The sequence below is a fragment of the Vollenhovia emeryi genome, unplaced genomic scaffold (assembly GCF_000949405.1).
Source record: "Vollenhovia emeryi isolate VEMERY1.0 unplaced genomic scaffold, V.emery_V1.0 DF939232.1, whole genome shotgun sequence".
Taxonomy (NCBI): Eukaryota; Metazoa; Arthropoda; class Insecta; order Hymenoptera; family Formicidae; genus Vollenhovia; species Vollenhovia emeryi.
In genome coordinates, this window is record NW_011967134.1 from 58,263 (window position 1) to 79,708 (window position 21,446).

General features: G+C 42.9%; 4 protein-coding genes and 1 long non-coding RNA gene across 14 annotated transcripts in view; 3 read left to right on the forward strand and 2 right to left on the reverse strand.

Moving 5' to 3' along the window:
* LOC105560342 overlaps positions 1–517 on the reverse strand; it is a 5,541-nt gene extending 5,024 nt beyond the window's left edge. The window contains exon 1 of the long non-coding RNA XR_001008813.1: positions 234–517. This is a non-coding gene — a long non-coding RNA (uncharacterized LOC105560342). The remainder of the gene's footprint in view (positions 1–233) is intronic.
* Positions 1–7,253, forward strand: part of LOC105560341 (myosin-4) — an 11,157-nt gene extending 3,904 nt beyond the window's left edge. Inside the window, exons 1-7 of one of the 7 annotated variants that reach the window (XM_012009389.1) lie at positions 1,747–2,144; positions 3,629–5,288; positions 5,360–5,661; positions 5,773–6,002; positions 6,063–6,374; positions 6,562–6,780; positions 6,860–7,253. In XM_012009389.1, coding sequence (XP_011864779.1) covers positions 2,124–2,144; positions 3,629–5,288; positions 5,360–5,661; positions 5,773–6,002; positions 6,063–6,374; positions 6,562–6,757 — 2,721 coding nt within the window. In that variant the 5' untranslated portion in view covers positions 1,747–2,123 and the 3' untranslated portion in view covers positions 6,758–6,780; positions 6,860–7,253. Of the gene's footprint in view, positions 1–1,746; positions 2,145–3,200; positions 3,348–3,628; positions 5,289–5,359; positions 5,662–5,772; positions 6,003–6,062; positions 6,375–6,561; positions 6,781–6,840 lie in introns of those variants that run through there. The other 6 variants (XM_012009388.1, XM_012009383.1, XM_012009384.1 and 3 more) reach the window with 6 other exon arrangements.
* A 154-nt stretch (positions 7,254–7,407) lies between these two features.
* LOC105560346 lies at positions 7,408–10,181 on the reverse strand. Its single transcript, XM_012009391.1, has 5 exons — positions 9,959–10,181; positions 8,909–9,659; positions 8,561–8,836; positions 7,980–8,493; positions 7,408–7,902 (listed from the first exon to the last, which is right to left on the reverse strand). The coding sequence occupies exons 2-5, from the start codon at positions 9,649–9,651 to the stop codon at positions 7,678–7,680; spliced, it is 1,758 nt and encodes a 585-aa protein (XP_011864781.1). The 5' UTR covers positions 9,652–9,659; positions 9,959–10,181; the 3' UTR covers positions 7,408–7,677.
* An 819-nt stretch (positions 10,182–11,000) lies between these two features.
* On the forward strand, positions 11,001–14,569 carry LOC105560347 (mitochondrial import receptor subunit TOM40 homolog 1). The gene is made up of 6 exons (XM_012009392.1): positions 11,001–11,429; positions 11,941–12,055; positions 12,268–12,521; positions 12,611–12,772; positions 12,842–12,991; positions 13,064–14,569. The coding sequence occupies exons 1-6, from the start codon at positions 11,249–11,251 to the stop codon at positions 13,201–13,203; spliced, it is 1,002 nt and encodes a 333-aa protein (XP_011864782.1). The 5' UTR covers positions 11,001–11,248; the 3' UTR covers positions 13,204–14,569.
* A 4,066-nt stretch (positions 14,570–18,635) lies between these two features.
* The window catches only part of LOC105560350 (box A-binding factor-like), a 58,273-nt gene continuing 55,462 nt past the window's right edge, over positions 18,636–21,446 (forward strand). The window contains exons 1-2 of one of the 4 annotated variants that reach the window (XM_012009396.1): positions 18,636–20,526; positions 20,592–20,752. In XM_012009396.1, coding sequence (XP_011864786.1) covers positions 20,692–20,752 — 61 coding nt within the window. In that variant the 5' untranslated portion in view covers positions 18,636–20,526; positions 20,592–20,691. Of the gene's footprint in view, positions 20,753–21,446 lie in introns of all 4 variants that reach the window. The other 3 variants (XM_012009395.1, XM_012009394.1, XM_012009397.1) reach the window with 3 other exon arrangements.

A 21,446-nucleotide genomic window follows, 5' to 3' on the forward strand; every position in this document is an offset into this window, starting at 1 on the left:
CAGTAGCCTTGCCCTACGTCTACGACTGAGACAGTCTTAAGCGTTTACGGATTGTTCTCTGCCATCAGCCTAACTCTCGGTGAATCAAAATGCCATCAATCAGTGTTGCAAATATTTAAAAAATTATGCCTGTATTTCAGCTCCCTTACACCAAAAGCTACAAGTTAGGGCTCTCCCTTACTCCCTACTCCACGCTACACCCTAGACCAGCGCCAAAAAGTGAGTGAACTCACCCAAAACCGGTAATCGAGCCCCTTATCATGCGGCGTTCCATTAGCGAGTGTGTCGCTATCGCGCCAGATTGCGCTACGCGGTCCGGTCGCGCGGCCCTTACGCGGCTCGATGGCCGAGAATCCTGTTCCCACCACACAGCTAGTGTTAGTACGCAGCATCGTGGCATGGTGGAGGCGATGTTACTCGCGGTGCAGCCTCTGCCGAGAGTCCGGTCGACGCGCGACGACGCCGTGTGAGGTTTTCCTCGCTGCCGCAGCATTTCTAATTTAAAGTTTGTAAAAAGGTGAGACGGCTATCTCTCCCCGTTAACTTGTCCCTTTCTCTTCCTCCTGGTCGGCTTCTCGCGCGTGCACATGCACGTACATGCGTCGCGCCGCGCCGAGTGTGTGTCGGCCCGACACGACTACGACTACGACTACGGCTGCTGCTGCTGCTGCTGCTAGTGGCGAGAGGTGTTAGTAGTGGTGAGACGTCTGGAGTATCGACTAGGAACGCGCCGGGCTAATATTAGAATTTCGACGAGAGACACGTCTCCCGCCACGGGCCCTCGTTTCGGGTCCGTCTTTGCGAAACGGGAGCCCCGTTTCTCTCCTCCCTGGCACAGATTGGCACAGACGTCCCGCGAGAACGTCTCGTCGTGTGTTCTGACGTGCGCCCTCGGAAATATGTCACTGCGATAGGTGCCGTGCATTTCGATCGATTCAGAGAGAGGGAGGGAGGGAGAGGGAGAGAGAGAGAGACTCGATTTGCGACTGCACAGTTTTATCAATCGCTCTCTTTCATTGCCTCGTGTTTTTATTTCTATCATTTTGTATAGGCTTCTTATCGCTATCACTTCTCCGCTCGTTCTCGTTAACGATGGCTCCTTTAACCGAGCGTATACGCTCTCTTCTATCGATTGACTTTATCTTACAGACTTTATCTTACAGACCACGCGAACCTGTCGATTTTTCATTTTATATATTATCTCTGTGACTTTCTATTAATTTCGTAATCATTTGATAATACTCGTCTGTTAATCGATACCTCTTTTAGTCCTTTTTTTTCCAGAGGTCAATATCCGAGCTGGCATAATGACGTAATACAAATGCGATAAGAATCGCCCGTTGATGTCCCTTGTAAAGTTTCTGCTTGCGTTGCATGCATTAAAAAAAAAGAAACCTTGGAATCGTCGCTTGCATAAAGTAGTGCCGCACTCAAGTGCGTGTTGAGAAGTAGAGAGAGAGAGAGAGAGGACTGCTTATCTCGGAGGGATGAGAGAGACACACCCCGAGATGGTGATGAAGCGTCTGTTAGCGCGGTCATATGAGAATGAGTCACTCCGGCGGTTGCGTTGTAATCTCGACGATGTCAAGAGCACGCCGAATAAGGATCGCGAGAGACTCGTGTCTCGTGGCAAATTAGATCGTCACTTTTTACGCCGTACTTTTCGTCTCGCGACCTTATTCCCGGAAAGATTGATTTGTACTTCTCGCCGGCCCCTTCTAGCGATGCGAGCCACCGATTTCCACTTCTGAAAGTAAAGCAATGTTAGCGAGTAGATTTTGTCGACTGCGACAATCGGTCATACCGTATGTTTTACTGGCGGCAATAGTGAGCTACGCTTGGTATTCGAGGAGGAGAGCGAGACCGTTCAAAATATGAAAGAAAAACTTGGCGTATGCCGTGTCGTGTCGAGAGCGTTTGGCGTAAGGTGTAAATGCCTGTGTTAGTTTCAAAATCGTACGTGCGCGGTATATTTCTTCGGCGCGGAATAATCGTGTCAAGGGTATAAACATAAGAGGAGAAGTGAGACCGTCTTACACCGTGGGGTTCCTTGAATCCGCGTGTAAATATGGGACCACGTTGTGCGTCAGGGACAGTCAAAAGTGTAGGTTCGTCGACAAATCATGGGAAATCTTCTTTCAACGGTAATCTCACGATGCGCAATCATTATTTCCCTAATTGCACGTAGTCGTGCCACGCGAGGATAATTGCTCGATAGTAATGCGTTGGCCAATTTACCGCGTAAAACAGAATCGTTTGAAAATATTTCCGAAGGGTAAACCGCTGATCAAAAAATCGTGTACACGCCCACGCGGAGAGAATTTTCTCTTAAAATTTATCCTGAAAACTACGTAATCTATGGTAAAATTTAAAAAAAACTCAAAGTACTAATGCCCAGTAGGCATTACTTAATTTCATTGTCTTATTTTATCATAATGCCCAGCAAAAAGGCCTAAAGCCCCCAAAAATACCCAGTAATGCCTCAAATCTGTACACCACAATACCCTCAGCGATTTACCCCTCAATTATTTCTCAACCAGAAAGTTGGAATGTTCCTTGCTCCTCCGTTGTATACAAAACATTGTCTTTCCTGCGTGTGTTAACTTTGCACCCCAACTTAAAAATTTTGTAGCTCTGACTGGAGTTCCCGCTTCTTTTTGAGGAGTTTGAGTTCCCAATACTTTATAGAGTTCTGCTGATTAACGATCAGAAATTAAAATTTAAAAAATCGGGTGCTAACTTATCGAAATTTGAGATCGAATAGTTCCGAATGGTCTTTCCTTTATTTTCGCAGTCAAATAGCCTTAATTTATACGAATGCAACGGTAGTCGAACGTTATCGAGAAATTTTACGTCTCTTCACTTCGCTGTGATTTTTCTTTCCCCTCTTCTCGTAGTCTCCCAACTTTATACCGGCTTGATACTATTCTGTATTTAATCGCCGCACCTTACAACGGTACCGTTATGTCGCACTTTGCTGCAAATTAACGATTGTCAGCGTCTCTTCGCCCGTATAGAACAGCTGTAGCGTTACGCAGGCAGATACTTCCGTAGCTGTCGCCGTCTTGCAAAAGCGAGCGGAACTGGCACAACCGAAACCTTTCTCTCTCGATGTCTTATAATTAGACCGAGCGAGGCGTGAAGCGATTGCGCAATTTCTTTTTCCGACGAAAATCGCCAGATCTCAGTCAGCTGACTTAACAAAGATGTAGCGGGCAGAGTCGTCAGTAAGCGTTGACATTTCGCAGATTGTACATCGGTTGCGACTCACGCGAGTTATGGAGTATATCCATAAACTTCTGCATCGTGCCACGAGCCCGAGAACGTCACCCTCGCCCACGCCAACGGTATAATGCGCCGCACACGTTTTCGAAGGCGTTTTCTGTCAAACCTTCCTTAACACGCGGATTTGCGCGATTGCCCATAGAGCTCTGTGGCGAGTAAAAGTCACAGAAAGCTTTTTTCATCGAAAGACGTCGGCGGACACGGAACATTTCTGCTGTATATTAAAAATTATATCAGAAAACGAAAAAAATAAACGGCGATTATGTGTTTTGATGGATTCTTCATTTAAAAGGGAGGAACGATGTAAAGTATCTTAATGTGGTTTCTTTTTTTAAACTTTCAGAACGGCAACGATCCTGTGACTGTCCCGAAGACAGCGGAGCATGAGGTTAAAGTTCGTTTCGTCCGCGAGTTCGCCGATGTAGAGTCGATCAAGGAAAATCTCTGCTTGGCTCGGGAGAGTCTTTCGTCAGCCAGCAGTTTCCATAGTCTCAGCAGCACTCTCAGTACTAAGAGCAGCAGCGGCATATGCCCCGATTCGAAATCCGAAACTCCCGATGACACCGGAGATATATCATACGTCAACTCCAATATACCTGGAGTAGAGGATTTGATCCTCGGATGCGCAGGTATCCACCTGGGAAGTGAATACGACGAAAGTCAAAATCTCAGTCAAGATCAGACCTTTGCATCGGCCATAGACGAGACAACGTTTCCAACAAACGATTGCTCCCTTAACGAAGATTTGTTGGACAATATCGATAATGAGACACAAGTGACTGAGACGAGTCTGCAATTGCAAGAGACAGCGTCCTCGAGTCGAACGCTCACTTTGGAACCGTTAAATAACACATTTCCCGTTCAAGATTCACAGTTTGTGAATTCGTGTCCTCCTGCGGAAGAGCACGCAGTAGACCCTGCAACTAGAATTTCACCGCAAGTAGAAGAGTCGACCGATAAGCATGTTCCGTTACAGGAAAGCGATAATACAGTGAGTGAGCTTGGAACGTGCGACGTTGCGAGTAGCATTGCAAAGGATTCACTGCCAACGAGTAATGTGAATGATAATCAGCTGAACATAACAACCGTTTTACCTGGTGACACAACTTTCAATGTAATCGCGCTTGATGAACAGCAGGCAGTAGATTGCACCTCCGAAACATTACCTCTACAAGATCCGCAGTTGTGTCCTACCCAAGTTTCTGTTCCGTCCATATCCTCGTCAGCGCTACACGCGGATCTTTCGTTACTCAATATATCCAGTATATCGTCGCCATTAGAAGATACTAAAACGAAAGAACCGAGTGGAGCTTTATCGGAGCCTGAGCAAAATGCATCGGTGTTGTCGCCTCCCGACAATGCCGATCAAGAATTGTGTGTATTGTCGCAAACAGCTGTAAATAATTCCTTTGAAGCAGGAAAGAACGAAATTGTCAAAGAACAAGAGTCGCCTCGATTGGATAATCTTATTGCGTCAGATAAAGAAGATGACGTACGATTAATAAATAATACCACTATTATAGAACCAAAAACATCGGAAGTTGAAGACGAGAACTTGCAGGCGAATACCGATAAGAAAGATTTAGAAACAGAGGACAACGTGGTATCGAATGAAATACAGAAAGTATCGGAAGCAGAAATATGCGATGAAACCTGTGTTGTAGAAAACCAATGTAATTCACCAGAAACTGTAATTGTAGAGAAGGAAAAAGATATTGTGGAAAGTGCAGCTGCGACGTGTGCTGTTAAAAGAGACACCTCGGGTGAAGAAGAGCTCGATCGTACGCTTACTTTGCAAGAGGCGGATATACATTTGGAACCAGATGAAGAGCAATACGAAGAATTTAAGCCTCAACGACAAAGCACTACGCTGTCACTGATCAAGGAACAGTCGTATTTTGATGAATTGAAGTCTACGGTGGAAAAGGTTACTAATGAGCTACTTAATCCTTTATTGGAGCTCACAGACGATACAGAACAATTTGTCAACGCAACACCCGAAAGTAAGTACAAGTTATATTGTAAGCTCGTGAAACTTTCCTGTATTAAATTATATGAACGTTATTGTTTTCAGTTTTTCAAGATCCTTCGTCATTTGATTTCTTGTTAGCACGAAGTAATTCTACGCATACCAATCGCCTTAGGACAGAATCCTTGTATATCAAATTCGACCCGTTGGTATCAAACACCAGCATGTTGCCTCAAGGAAATGCCCAAACGATAAACGAGGAGAAAAATGGCAAGAACGAATCGCCACTTCCCGATGTTGGTACACCAAAACGTAATCCTGCCATAGCAGCTATAGACAGGTTACTTTTATATAGTCCTCTTCCTAACGCAACAGTGCAAAAGTTAGAGGAAGCTCAAGAAAAAATTGTAAGTAAAAATCCATTTACTATTGTCTGTATTTCCAATTGTTATTGCCAAGCATATTTCGTGTAATGTGTCTCGATCACGAGATAAGCGTTAAGAAGAAAACTTTTTCAGGAGCAACCGGCAGAAGAGCCTAAATCCGACGTACCACTTATTGATCATGTAGATATGAGTAAAGAACTTGAACTTGTAAGAACGACGGTGTTACAGCTCGAGGAAAAATTAGAGAAGCAGGAGAAAGAAAAGGAAGCGGAATTAGAAAGACAGAAAGCAAGCTTTCAAGAAAAAATTAATAAACTACAGGCACAAGTGTCACAGGAAATAAAAACCAAGAACCAGATGACGTAAGTGACTTGCTCAAAATAAATCTGTTTAGATTGAATAAAATATGAACATTGATTTAGGGTTGTAATGGAAGAATACGAAAAGTCGATTAGCAGAATGCTCACAGAGCGGGAAAGAGATCGTACGAGCTTCGAACAAGACAAGGCAAAATTGCAGGAAGAACTGCAAGCTGCAAACCTTCATCTAACTAATACGGAAGCAGCGTTTAACGATGTGCACCAAAAATATGAGAGAGTTAAAGGAGTCGTGTCGGTGTACAAAAATAACGAAACTGTGTTAAAAGAAAGTATCGAGGAAAATGTAGGAACCATAAAAACACTGGAAACACGATACGATCAACTCAAGGAGCATGCAATGGCTCAGCTAGAAAAGTATGCAATCAATCTAGTTAATATCATTGTATATTTCTTAGGAAAACACAGCATGTGTTATGAACCGATATGTACATACATCGGTCGGATTTGAACTCGGATCTTTGACTCGTTAGAGTAGCGCGCATCTCTCTGCGCCATGATCGCCACCAAGGTACATACAAATATATCTTGATATTTATTTTAGAGCCAATCTGGAACTGGACAGAATACGAAAGCAGAACGAGGCGGAAACAGTAAAACTGCATGCGATGATAAGGAAAGCAGAACTTAAAAGCAATTCGCTCGCTGAGCTTGTGGAACAGAAAACAAAGGAAAACAAAGAACTCGCGAAAATCCTAGACGAAGTTATCGCCAGGGTCGGTCACGGAAACTCTGAATGAAAACGAAGTATTACAATTAAGAGGCAATTAGTCTTTATTTTTTTACTTTTCCCCCCACTGTCTTAAATACAAACATATGTTAGATTGATGATGATTTCTTAGGAAAACACAGCATATGTGTTATGAACCGATATATACATACATCGGTCGGATTTGAACTCGGATCTTTGACTCGTTAGAGCAGCGCGGATCTCTCTGTGCCATGATCGCCACGAAGGTACATACAAATATATCTTGATATATTTTAGAGCCAATCTGGAACTGGACGGAATACGAAAGCAGAACAAGGCGGAAACGGTAAAACTGCATACGATGATAAGGAAAGCAGAACTTAAAAGCAATTCGCTCGCCGAGCTTGTGGAACAGAAAACAAGGAACTCGCGAAAATTCTAGACGAAGTTATCGCCCAGGGTCGGTCACGGCAACTCTGAATGAAAATGAAGTATTACAATTACGATGCAATTAGTCTTTATTTTTTTACTTGTCCTTCACTGTCTTAAATACACACATATGTTAGATTGACGTACGTAAACGTGCATTAACATAAGTAAAGTTATTGCAAATTGCGTTTTACTTGAGAAAAACGCCTTGTATTAATTATTTATAAGTTGTGAAATATAACTATTTTAAAGCTAATAAAAAATACTATGCTTATTAAAAACACTTTATTTATACGATAAAAAATGTTTAATACCCTGCATGTGGGTGTGTAACAATATACAATCCCATTTTTAAATCTTCATTACTGTAACATACTTTACCTTATATTATTAAGTTATATAAAAGTCATAGTGTAAACACACGTCGGCTAAAGGTACAAGCACCTATATATTTGGTCATTTTAACAATGTCCTGTTTGCCAAAAAGGCAAATCTTTCGTGCAACTTGTTGAATTTGACTAATTGTATTAATGAGTACTGTCAATCCATTGGCCTAGTATCGATAAGAAACAGCACGTGATGCTTGGCTAGTTTTAACATGCGATCGCTCGTACTTCCAGGTTTCCGTGGAATATTTCTATTTTCCAGATCGGGCATAAATTTTTTTATTGTGCGTGCCAAGTTCGCGGCGTATTGCTTAAACTTGGGGTGATTCATGCCAATTCCTTTGCTTCGCAGGGCCTCCGCAACCGCCCAAAGTAATTTCTAGAAACGAGCGAGAAAGTTGTGTACATATTCTGTCAAGGTGTATCAAAGTAAACTAAAGACTCGGTAGTACAAACCTTTTTGTGAGTATTGCTTAGTTCATTCTTTCCTTGGCTGAAGGACGTTTCATTTTTCGAAAGAACGCTGCTCGACGAATATCTATCCCACGTAACTTTGCAAGTATTTTTTAATTCGTGCGTGCAGTCAAACGATAAGCTTTTCGCCCACTTCAATCGTGGCCCTTGCAACTCTTCCTCGCACTTCCTCTTTCTACTTTCCTCTCGCGAAGACGTTTGTTTCGCATCGTCAGATTCGCTCTTTTTCGGCGTTGAAAATAAAGCGCGCTTAATCTTTTGAGTATCCGTATTATTTGTACCTAGTAATTTGCTCGGGCCAGGATGATCCGACGATGGACTTTGGAACAACGCACGTTTCGAAGTTTCTACTTTAGATTTACATGGACTCGACTCGTCTAGCATTAACCTTCGAACGACTTTCTTCTTTGCCGAACTCCTTGGGCTTTTACCGCGAGGACTCTTACCTCGAGGACTTTTACCTCTTGGACTTTTCCCTTTTTTATGTGTAAGTTTCCTACATTGCATATGTACAGATTTATTATAATTGTCGTATAAGATAATGCTTTATTAATTGTGCATACCTGATTGGTATCATTAACTGCCTTTTATCAGCGAGTCCCAATCCTTGCAAATTAGCGCTGCAAAAAGTCCTACGTCTTTTGGCTAAATGCGTCAATCTCTTCTCCGGACTTTGACCATTTCCGCGTTTCGTCAATAAACTTCGCTTTCTCGCGCTTCCTGGTGGCTGCTTCGAAAACCATATATTACAAGTAGACTGCGTCTCGGCTCCTATATACCTTTCACATAATTTCACTGTTAAATTCTCAAACTCTTCTACAGTTTTGCTCCGGTTGTAGCTGAAATTTAAGAAAGAGCATTAAAAGGCTACATACTTGTAGCGTGGTATAATCGAAGGTGTACAAACTCACTGTATGCCATGGAACTTGTGAGAGTAAGCCTGAGGCCACGTTAAAGTTTTGACCTCTTTTTCACCAATCGTCTGATAGATAAGAGGAGATTGCTTGCGAGATACATCTGCGCTGTCTACAACTGGCAGAACTTTCACTGTTTTCTTAATCGTATTCGCCGAATTTATCTCCTTAGAAACATTGTATACGCTCCAATCGTCGCCGTCACTCTTGTTTACACCTAATTTGGCGTCTCCCGCAACGTTAGCTTGCGACGAATCACAAGCGTCAAAGGCATTTATCAAATTCCTCGGTGTACCCTTTGTGCATTGAGAAGGAACATTCCTATCATTAGTGTCTGTGGTAGTTTTCTGTTCCTCGGGCTTTGTGTTTTCCGTAGACTCTGCACTTCCATCGGATAGTGAATGTCCGTTGCAGAATAACTGACCGTTTTTGTAAATTTGTCGCAAAAAGTCTGAACAATCGCTCTGAGACGTTGTATGTTTCGGCGGGGGCGGGACACCGCACAGATACTTGTTGATCCTGGCCAGCAAGCAACTGTCCGATGTCGCAATCAGTTCAGCCTGGGTGGGCTCTCGAGGCGGCATCGCTGCCGTTGCACCGTTGTCTCCAGCTGACGCCTCGACGTGTCTGCTGTCCACGTCACTTTCGGTATCGCTATCGAACATCTCCGGACTGGAGACATTCGGGAATGTCTCCGTAATCTGAGAGCTATCATACTGATTGGCAAAACAGCAATCCATATGGTTTTCTAAAAATTCAGAAAATTACTACTCAGCAATAACTGCGTGTTAGCTGTTCTTTCTTTCTGTTCCTCAACAATTACGAACGCTCACGTTCGTGCAATCGCTAACGTTTTCTTTCCTTCGAATTGGCAAAACTCTTCGCTAATTCCCGAATACTCTACCGATTCGTTCTACCGATAACATTCCGTGCAAATACTTGAGAGTACACCGCGATATGAATCGACGTGTAGCAGATAACGGAAATTCGACGCATCGTATGTATACGCGACGTACCGACGTAAAATCGAGTACGCGCAACACTTACGTTCCAGTATTATGACAGCGGGGAAAATACGCGTTCCTCTTCCTTCACACACGTCCGTTACTCCGTTCCTGCCGCGGCACGAGATATCACGCAACGCGACGCCTCGTTCGATACGCACTGGACTGGCTACAGGCCAGGTTCATTTGTTTTTCGAATCCCCGCGAGTCACGATAGCTCTGCTCTGTTACGTACTGCCCCCACCCCCCACCCCCCTTCCCATGTAAACACTCGGCGAGATCGTGATGATGTGATGATGTGACCAGATGTGACGACGGTGACGACGATGAGTCTGTAACGTTAGGGGTGTTTTACACTGTGCGCCATAAGGGCAATGACACCCGGACGTCTAGGTATGTGTACGTCATAGCGGAAGATCCAACCAATGACGTACAATGACCTAAGGTCTGTTCGCGTCGCGAACGGCACATAACACGAATAGACCTTTAAAGCCTATCACACAATAGGAAAGCACAGGCAATAGGAACAGGGAATAGAATTTCTAACGCGTTGGATTGGTTGGAAGAAAATTTCCGACGAATCCAACGCGTCAAAAATTCTATTCTCTATTCCTATTGCCTGTTGCCTGGCATTGTGTGATAGGCTTAAGCCTTGTGTACACGATGCTAGAACTTGGACCAAGTTCTAGCATCGTGGACACAGGCCTTTAGACGGCTGGAACATTCTTTAAAGTCTGCCCCAGTGAGAAATGATTCGTCGATCGACGTCGAAACGACGTCGAATCGACATCGACCGACGAATCATTTCTCACTGGGGCGTCCACGATGCTAGAACTTGGTCCAAGTTTTGGTCTTGAAAAATGTGTAGCCAATCAACTTGCAGCTATTCCATAAAAGCTGCAAGTTGATTGGCTACACGTTTCTCGAAACTAGAACTTGGACCAAGTTCTAGCATCGTGGACATTGGCCTTAAGGGCCGGTGTCCGTTGGACCAAGTTTTAGCATCGTGGACACGGGCCTTGAGTAAACTTTGCTCCGATTGGCCGACCTACTCCTCACGTTGAAACGTTGGTAACGTTGGTATCCCTGCGTTACACAACTCACGCCGAGCACGTTCACGGAAGGAACTTTGTGGTTATCTTTTACAAATGGCGACTTACGGTGCAACACGCCGTGCCGTCTAATAACCCGTTTGAGACGTAAGTCCGGATCGTTTTGTCGCGCAAATAAACGTTGAAGCGCTCGGCGCGACAAAGTCGACCGAGCGACTGAACGAGAGGCGATCCACGACGCGCGACAGATTTGATAATCTCGTACCGCCAAGTCTGTAATAATGGGAAACGTGATGGCCGCCTCCGCACCTCCTCCGCCGCCACCTCCGCCACCGGGTCCCGGACTGATGCCGAATTTAGGCAAGCCGGATGCGTCTACGGATGTCTACGCGCCTACGGCCGAGGCGCCCGGCCAGATCGAGAACCCGGGTACCATCGAGGATTTGCACAAAAAGTGTAAAGGTACCTAGTCCAAGGGTATACGATCTCCGCTCTCTTCAGACAACTCTATTCCTTCGTTTTATCACAGAAAACTTGCTAGTAGATTATTCGCTTGACAACCAACACATTACGTGTGATTTTTTCCTATTCAAATGGTTCCTCACGTTGTGCTTATTGGCCGTATTATATTTTCTTCCAACTTTTATATTCTACTTTCTGTACGTGCTGCGTTACCTCTTCTAACGTTTTTACGCAGTCGAGAATATGTGAACGATTACTGCCAATGCAAAGAGATACGCAAGAGAAAGGCCTATATACTACAATGCGTTCTTTTATTACATTCCGGCGGCAGGAATTGCCACCTCCAACCCTTTGGGTTATATAGCACGAGATCTCATCAACCATTGCGCCTTTTGCTTATCATTTATCTTATAACGCAAACCAATCACTATTTCTTCTCTGCTTTTTTACGACATAGATCATCACATACTTACGCGAAAGAAGAAAATGTGATTATGTTTGCATTTTACAGATATACTCCCAATGAACTTTGAAGGAGCAAAACTGGTAGTCAATAAGGGATTGAGTAACCATTTCCATATTTCACATACTATTAATATGAGTTCGGTAACACAATCTGGCTACAGGTAAATCAGCATAGATGGGAATATTCGTCTTGTTAATATTAACCCTTAGCTGGTACCGTGGGGTATTAGACGCCCCAGTTCAGCTTAAATTTAAAGCCCCTTACGGTGCGAAAATTGTACTTGTGGTGCCACGTCTTGTTCCCAGTGTAAGCCAGCTAAAGGTTGATATGCTTTACAGTGTAAACTTCCGATCAATTACCTGACTTTCTCAGATTTGGTGCCACTTTCGTCGGTACAAAACAAATTTCACCTACGGAAGCATATCCTATATTATTGGGCGACATTGATCCAAGCGGAAATCTAAACGCCAATATTCTTCATCAGTTCGGTTCAAGACTGAAAGGAAAATTGGCAGCGCAAGTGCAAAGAAGTAAATTTACCGCTGTACAAATGACGGCTGATTATCGAGGAGATGCGTATACTTGTTCCTTAACGCTAGGCAATCCAGATATTCTTACTGGCTCTGGTAATATGGAAAGCTGTTTATACGGGAAATATCACCCGTGTTGTACAAATATAAGTACGCCATCTTAAATACTGTAAATATATATTCAGGGGTACTTGTTCTACATTATCTTCAAAGTTTGACGCCATCGCTCGCATTGGGTGGCGAGCTTGCGTATCAACGTGGACCTGGTGTGCCAGGCGGACAAGTTGCGTTACTATCCGCTGCGGGAAGATATACAAATGGCGACTCTACATTCAGCGGTAGCGTTAGTAAGTAGTTGTTATTGCCCTGATAAACTTGTACGATTTTCTTGTTATTTAAAATAATTATTTCCCAAGGTCCATCCGCTTGCCATTTGTCCTTCCACCAAAGAGCTAGTCCACAGTTGCAAGTGGGTGTGGAATTAGAAATTAATGCGCGAATGCAAGAATCTTCGGCAGCAATCGCCTATCAAGTCGATTTACCTAAAGCAGATTTAGTGTTTAAAGGTATGTATTCAAAATTACCTCAGGGATATTGTAACTTTATCGAATTCTCTAATCTCTAATATGTTATCATAGGTTGCGTAGATACGACTTGGACGGTAGGGGCAGTTTTAGAAAAGAGATTGCAACCGTTGCCATTCTCATTTGCGCTCAGTGGTATGATGAATCACAGCAAACAGCAATTTAGATTAGGTTGTGGCCTAATCATCGGTTAAGAACAATATGCGGTTATGTAATTTTCGAGAAAATCGGGGATTACACTTTACGGACAGTCACGTAATCTTAGGATCCATAATACCATATCGACTTCTTTCAGATTTTAATACTTTTCAGAGCTTATTGTTTCGTTAAAAATACAACTCGTGTTAAACAATCGTGTTAATTTGATTAAAATATCTACGGGTATCCAAACTGGATTTCTCGTAATACACCGTCTGTGGTTTTTTTTTCTATAGCAATTTGCCATCAAAATATGCATTACATAAGTTTTTTTTATATTAATATTCTTTCATCCAAAAATGTTAAGTATATTTTTGTGAATAAAATATGACATCGTAGTATGATAAAATTAATATAAAATTTTTTATATCTATGTATATTGTGTGTCAACATTTTGGATTATTGAAAACAAATACACTAATTTTTTATTAAGTCAAATATTAAAACTGTAGTAATCAAGTTGCAAACTTCAAGTGTAACAAATTTCTATAGATGACATGAAAATATCGAAAAATTTATTCAATTTTTGTTTATTAATTTCATTAAATCAACGATCGTTACAAATGTCCCATAATCAAATACGTAAAAGTATATTACATAAGTAGTAGAGTTACCGAAATTTGTCGTGTGGTATTATTTTCCGAACGTATTGATCAGTTTCCTAAGATTTTCTATTTTCTTTTCTATTTAAATAGACAAAATAGATAAAATATATGTATGGCTTGATCTTTAATCGTACATAACTTCAGCATTTACTTGAGTAACAATTTTCTTGGTTACAATACATTTATCAAATGAAACTTGTTTCATGATTTTTATAATAAATTATTATCAAAGTTCTATCTTTTATCTATTATTGCTGAGTGTGTTTATTAACTTGATATAGGTCTCCTATTAATGATTTGCAGCTTGCAAAATAAATAATTTGTGAATATTCATGGCTATATATTTAATCTTCGAGTCCATTAACTGTTGTTAAAAAAATTATTGTAAATATGTCATATATGAACATACAATGTAATATTATGTGCCACAATTAAAACAGTATAATGATTAGGAGGTAATATTGGGCTTCGTACTAATGATTCGACTTATGCATAAATGTATCACCAAAAATTGTAAAGAAATGCGTAATATTTGTTAAAATTGTTAGCAAAATCTATTGCAACGCACATTCTCACGTTAGCTTCAATGTAAAATTTCGTTTATCTCTAAGAAAAAGATAACTAAAAGTTGTACAACCCCCGGTTAGAAGATGCGACCGCATGCGCGGAGAGATTCAGGGTTTCTTAATCTTTAATCTGTTTGTACACAATTTTATTGTAAGTATGACAGAATAAAGTTGTATATTGTTAAACAAAATGAGCATTTCAATAGATTATAGAAAATGATCTTTCGCTACAGGTGGGTAGCGTGCTTTATCTTTAGTCGAATAGGTCGAGTTTTCGAGGTCAGAGCGTGCAGCTGCGAGTTCATTTCCAGGAGGAAACAATAAGCAATTAGCGCGAGGGGATCGTTAAAAGCTCGAGGTGAACCGTGCGTATATGGCGCGCGTGTGAAATATAAGCGTCAAACTCGGCAAATAAATTGAGGCCGACTCGTAAATATGTCGATGCTTTTTGTCCGTTAAATACGCGTATCAATTTACCATAACACTTTATAATACTATTTTAAAAGCGCCAACATTTTCAGGTTACTTGTCATAAGATGAGGGATCTAAATTTTGCCTCTGCAGTAACAGATGCATGAAAATTTTTTATATCTTTTTCTGATACCGTTGTTACGATTATTTTGAGTAAAACTTGTGCCAATTTGAAAGCTCTCTCCCTCCCTCCCTCCCTCCCTCTCCCTCCCTGCTTGCCGCGCGTTTTATATTTAAATGTTCACTTTGTTTGTTCATATGTTCATAGGGAACGTCGAATTCCGCCGTTAATCGTTCGCAAGTTGCTAAGGCCCGGTTTCACCAACGTTGTTTAACTTTAAGCCTAGCTTAATTCGTTCCTTGTCTCTTTCCAACTGTTACTTTAGAAAGAGACAAAGAACGAATTAAGCTAAGCTTAAAGTTAAATGATGTTGGTGAAACTGGACCTAAGAGAAGCTAATTCTCGTTGCAAAAATTCTAAACGCTTGTATTTGAAGTGCACCTCAATTTCAAACTATTTTGATTTCCCGCGCGCCATACAGTTTTCTCAGTCGCCATGACAGTTTTTTTTGCAACAGACGTGTAGCGCGGGTCGCTCCACGGTATATCGTGAATTTTTACTGTCAAGAGTGTGCGGGAAGCGCGAGTTTGTCTCGGGAGTGTCGATCAAAATGACGAGTGGTCACCGGAATGCATCGGTCACGCGATTCTTCACACTCGCCGCCACAATATGTTCTGTGATCGTCGACGCTGCTCCGTCCTTCGAAACGGACATAGTCCCGGTGAGTACAGATCCCAATTATGTTGATACGCGAGTATAATTCTCACGTTATACTGCGAATTCGATTGCTTGCACACTAAGGCTTGCTTCCCAGTGAGAAATGATTCGTCGATCGACGGCGAAATGATGTCGAATCGACGTCAATTCGACGGTGTCGGTGTCGATTCGACGTCGTTCCGACGTCGATCGACGAATCATTTCTCACTGGGTTATAGTCCATTCTTGTATTTAAGTTTGTCTTAAAAACATGTTGGAAAAGTATTTAGTCAAAAAGAAGATCCGTACGGATGCTCTTAGTGCGCACAAGCCACCGATTTCGCTTTCGTGAGAATCACGTCCTTTTCATCGCCTGTAGCGTGCCTGAAAGTTAAATCATCTCTTGCGCGGTCTACAATGCGAGTCGCAGAGTCGTAGTCGTAAGAATAATCGACTGCAATTGGTCAATTCCGTTGGACACATAAGAATTGACCAATCATAGTCGATTATTCTTACGACCACGACTCTGCGACTCGCATTGTAGACCTCACATTAGGCCTGTTAGGTCTGTTATATTATACAATACGTCGTTTGTCGGATGTCGGGACGTAGCCGATGGGCCAATGAGAAAATTTATTTTTTGAAAAGAAATTGGACCATCGGCTACGTCCCGACATCCGACAGCGACAAACGACGTATTGTATAACAGGCCTTGGGCCCAATTGCACCAACGTCACGTAATTTGAACTGTAGCTTAAGGCTGATGGCAGAGAACAATCCGTGAACGCTTAAGACTGCCTCAGTCGTAGACGTAGGGCAAGGCAGAGAGAAACGTAAGTCGTATACAATAGCCTTTCACGACTTACGTTTCTCTCTGCCTTGCCCTACGTCTACGACTAAGCCAGTCTTAAGCGTTTACGGATCGTTCTCTGCCACCAGCTTAATTCGCCCTGCGTCTCTTTCTAACCGTAGACATAGTAATACTAGACCGAGAGCATGAGACGCCAGACCTGAGGCTCAGGTGGAAAAGGATAGAAAGTAGGTGCCGTCCACCTTTCTCTCTCTAACGAGAACAATAAAAAGAGAAAGGTTGACGCGGCACCTACTTTCTATCCTTTTCTACCTAATCTTTATCGCTTAAAAGAGAACATGCTCGGTCTAGTATTGCTATGTCCATGTTCCTCTTTCCCTTAGAAAGAGACAAAGAGTGAATTAAGCTAAAGTTAAAGTTAAGCGACGTTGGTGCAACCAGGCCTTAATTATGTCGCGAGCATAAAAATCGGACCGATTGTCGAATGAGCGGCAGTTTCGTTAAATGGACTTCGTGCGATCGTAGCGTCTCGACCGCGTTATACGCTATAACGCGGCGTCGGTAAAAATGCAAACGTGCGATTGTACCAACAAACGAATGATCATGTGACAACATTACTCACTCGTACGATAAATTTTCCACGGATTAATTGACCGTTGAGCTACTACGCGGCACCGCAGTGGCTCTTCTCTCGAAACGGTATTTTGAATGAGAGACGAGGAGAGTCTCTTTTCATTCGTATTTATTTGTCTCGTCGATAGACACCGTGACGATAAAACGCAGCTGGTTGAAAGCAGCGAAACACCAATCGCAAATTAACAACGTTAAATCGCGGGCAGGAACCAGTACGCTTTCCCATAAAACCTGTACGTTCATTGGCTAATTGCGCGTCGCGTTGTCGCGCTGATCTGCTAGAGCCATTAAGGCTAATCTGCAATGTGTCCTTTGCGTCTAGAAACATTCTATTTCCCAGCCAATAAATTCGTTTAAAAAATTTGTGCAACTTAGTAAATTGTACCTTATACATTGTACAATCGCACACTGTAGTCAAATTTTCTGAGAGTTTTTATTTGCTTGTAGAAAATATAATATGTTTCTAAGCGCAAAGCCCGGTTTTTCATTTTCTGGTTAACTGTTAATGTTATTGTCTAAGAAGAGACAGAGAATCGACTAACTTCTGGTTGACAATTAACTAGAAAATAAAGTAACACAAATTCCGAGCGCATCTATTAAAGTATTTAGCACCATTCGATTAAACACTCGACTGCGATCATGTGCGCGAACGCTTCCAAGTTGTGATTCCAGGTGAAAAGACCAAGCGCGTCCATTATATTATATTTGATTTTTCGTATGTAGTGCGGTGATTTTCGTGTTTGTTCAGTGTGTTTTGTAGGTGTTAAATGTGTTTTAAATATTGTGTGTAATTACAGTGCTTGTTCATGGACAACTCATCGTTTCCTCAGTGGAGCTGACACGGGTTTTTAAAATGGATTTTACAACGAGCGGAGCATATTGCCATACGTTAGCTGGTGAGTAAACTTACTTATTAATGATTTAAATACGTATATAGCGTGAATTTGCAATTGATATTTCTTATTTATTAAACAAAATTTTATACATTCCCTTTTTAAACTCTGAGAAATGCCGATTTGATCTCCTCAATTATTTTGGAACAAATACTATTGATGAAAATTGATTTAGTGGACGAAAAATATCAAGTCGCAAACAACTGAATTTTATTCCACTGAGTCCAGAAATATTTCAATAATTATTCAAGTATGTATAATTTATAAATAAATTAGTAAGGCTCATGTGTGTTAAACACAAATTTCAAAGAATTTAAAGGACTCAGAGCCGTGACAGGGTGGCCAGTGTCTGAATATTCTACTCTAAGTTTATTGCGAAAAAATATCACCTCGGCCAGGGTTTGAACCTGGACCTTCCTCTCGCTAGGCGGGCGTCTCAACCAATTCGACCACCGAGGCACATAATGTGAGGCACAAAATTGCATTGGTCGAGACGCCCGCCTAGCGAGAGGAAGGTCCAGGTTCAAACCCTGGCCGAGGTGATATTTTTTCGCAATAAACTTAGAATAGAATATTTAGACACTGCCACCCTGCCACGGCTCTGAGTCCTTTAAATTCTTTGAAATTTATGTATAATTTATTTTTTAACTCGAATTCACTAGATTGTCTTTTAGTAAAAATTGGCATACTTGAATAGTACGTGATAATTGAGTTGGCTAACAATAAGATAGAAAAATTATAACAATTATAATGCATTAATTTTTTCCAGGTGTGAGAGCGCATTTGGCTAGTGTACAACGACGGTGAGTCAAGTCATTTACCATATTTTATTACGCCATCAATTCACACCATTATGATATGAATCTTGCAGCATAGCAGTTACAGCATTAATTATAGCGATTTTGCGCTTTAAATCGACCAAGTGAGACTAGTATAACGGTAGCGAATGCTATCCTTTAAGCGCAGTAACGTCAGATATGTCGGGTAAAAATGTCGGGTGGTCATCATATTATACTTACCCGTAAAGAGTGAATTTTGACATTTATTACGGTCACCATTTGATTTAGTGGCTTTAGACGTACGCTTATTGTACCTAATGGAAAATTCCGTTCTTACAATTAGTCAAAAGTAAAGGGTCTGAAATACCTCGACGAAACTAACAATACTCGTGTATATATAATAATACAAATACCGCGTGAGCTAGCAATAATCAATTGGCGGATAAATGAATGAACGAACGCTCGATCATAAGAACGGGCGAATGAATGGACAGGCTTGTCCTTGACAGCCGAGTGTCTGTAACCTGGCACTCTCGAAACAGTCGCCGATCCGTTTGCTTACGCTTCAGCCTCGCCGACCCTGTAAACACTCTCCCTCCCTTTATGTACCCTTTATGTATTTCGAGCCGCTGCTACGCGTATAATATTTTTTCTATTTTGTTTCATCATTTCGGAAATGCTTCAAAGCAAGAATCCAGAAAGGATTAGAAAGTGAGAGAAGAGTTTATACTAGTCGAGCTAACAATGAGATACATTAAGAGGATTGAAAAGCTGTAAAGATCTGCACGTGTTTCGTGGCAGGAAATATTCGGCAGAAACGGCACGGTCGCGATCAATCACAGTCGATCCAAGAGCACTCCTCGTGGAGTTGCGAGGCGGTGCAGCTAATAAGAGCGCGATAAAATGACATTCCCGCGTGTGTAAATTCCAACGGGTCACAAATATGTGCAGCAAAGACCGAGCCGGCGGGAGCCGGCTTTGAAAAAGAAGAAGGGGTAGGAGGTGGTCACTAGCCAGCCCCCTCCCCCCCCCCCTCGCACTGATAAGGAACTCGCGCGATAATAACCACCGTGCCGCACCGCGTGGCGATTTTACAACTCCCATACTTTTCTCTAGCATGATTCGCGCTGCTCCTACCACCGCGGCTCTTCGACACAAGGCACCGGCTCTCCCCTCTCGAGTCGCCACTCTGCCCGCGATTACAGCTCGAATTGGCCGTTCTCTCTCTCTCTTTTGCACTCTCTCCTCCATTCTATTTTCCTCTATTCCTTCCGTCTCTCTGCGACTCGTTCCATCCTACTCTTCGACCTATTCACTCCTCCCCCCCTTCGTTTCTCCTTGTCTGCGCGTTCGTTCTCGTGGTATCTTCGTCTCGCCTTCGTTCACTCGGGTAACTCGCCAGCAAACTCACATCGCCTCGGCATCGGCCATCCGCGAAGCCGCAATTGCTCGCTCATTTTGCGTCTCTCTCTTTCTCTCTCTTTCTCTCTCTCTCTCTCTCTCTCTCTCTCTCTCGTTCTCCTTCTTTCTCTCTTCCCCTTTTTGTTTTACCGTCTTTTCCAGCTCTGTTCCTCTACCTCTCGTCCCGTCTCTTTTTCTCTTGTTGCTCCGTTTGCTCTATGTACATAATATACGCGAGCCTCGCTCCCAATCATAGAGCAGTGGCGCGACTTGTCGTACAGCCAGCAAAAGTCCGGATCTTAATTTTCGTCTAGTCACCGATCGCAGTGTGCACACAGCATCAATCGCTCTCCTGCGCCTTCCGCGCGCGGAAACGAAAGGACAAGGCGTGATCCTCCGTGAGGTGAGAATGTCGTAGTCGCAGCCACCCTCGCCCTCGCCGAGTAAAGTGCCGAGTCTTTCTTATAGTGCGAGTTCCAGATCAAAAGACGGCTGTCGAAGGTACGAGGGACCAGAACGCAACCGAGGATAAACGCAAGGTGATCTCGAGAGGAGGAGTGATCGCGAGATGAAGAGAAGGAGCGACGACGACGGCAAACCCGTGGTCAAGTATCGGCACCGAGAATACGGTGAGTACCACTTCCACCTTTCGCGATCTCGCGCTCTCGCGTTCATCGCCTTCTCAGGGTGGACTAGTCGCGAGAGGATCGTTTTGGATCGATCGATCCTTCGGCGACCGCAGAGCGTCTCCGGACTCTATTTCGACTGTCAGTCGCAACTAGATGTCTAAGAGAGCCATGTACACAGTGTGTCACTAAAGCGCTCAACTGAGTCGGTGGTCCGCGAGTCACTGGAGGCCAGGGGCCGGTCGTCAAGGATGTATATATGTTGGATATCAGAGTGATAACGCTGCCCCTGCTTTTGCGATAACGCCCGCCGGTATATGCATATACTGCCGGCTGGTACAGCCGTCAGCTGCATTCAGCTTCGTTACATCCGTCGCGAATGTCTTTCCGATCATCTTTCGGAACGGCTTAAACGTTAAGTAAGGGAAACTTGCAATGTCCGACTCCGCGATTGTTAGTTTTTAACTCTTTAGGAATGTACACGCACCGGCATAAATGCTGCCCCTATCCTTGTGAGGTGCACGCGCACAACTACAGGGACTCTAGTTGTGTGCGTGCACCTCACAAGGATAGGGACAGCATTTATGCCGGTGCGTGTACACACTAGGAATCACTGATGCCTTCCCATACCCCTCCCCCCCCCATTAGGCACGTATTCACACATTTATACATTTTGCATATACATACATGGAACATG

Excerpts from the sequence above, each read along its gene's own strand:
- LOC105560346 (XM_012009391.1), bottom strand. The coding sequence starts at position 9,651 with ATGGATTGCTGTTTTGCCAATCAGTATGATAGCTCTCAGATTACGGAG. Across the intron at positions 8,494-8,560 it reads CAGTTAATGATACCAATCAG|GAAACTTACACATAAAAAAG; the intron begins GTATGCACAATT and ends TATGCAATGTAG. Across the intron at positions 7,903-7,979 it reads TAAGCAATACTCACAAAAAG|AAATTACTTTGGGCGGTTGC; the intron begins GTTTGTACTACC and ends GCTCGTTTCTAG.
- LOC105560347 (XM_012009392.1), top strand. The coding sequence starts at position 11,249 with ATGGGAAACGTGATGGCCGCCTCCGCACCTCCTCCGCCGCCACCTCCG. Across the intron at positions 11,430-11,940 it reads TTTGCACAAAAAGTGTAAAG|ATATACTCCCAATGAACTTT; the intron begins GTACCTAGTCCA and ends TGCATTTTACAG. Across the intron at positions 12,992-13,063 it reads AGCAGATTTAGTGTTTAAAG|GTTGCGTAGATACGACTTGG; the intron begins GTATGTATTCAA and ends ATGTTATCATAG.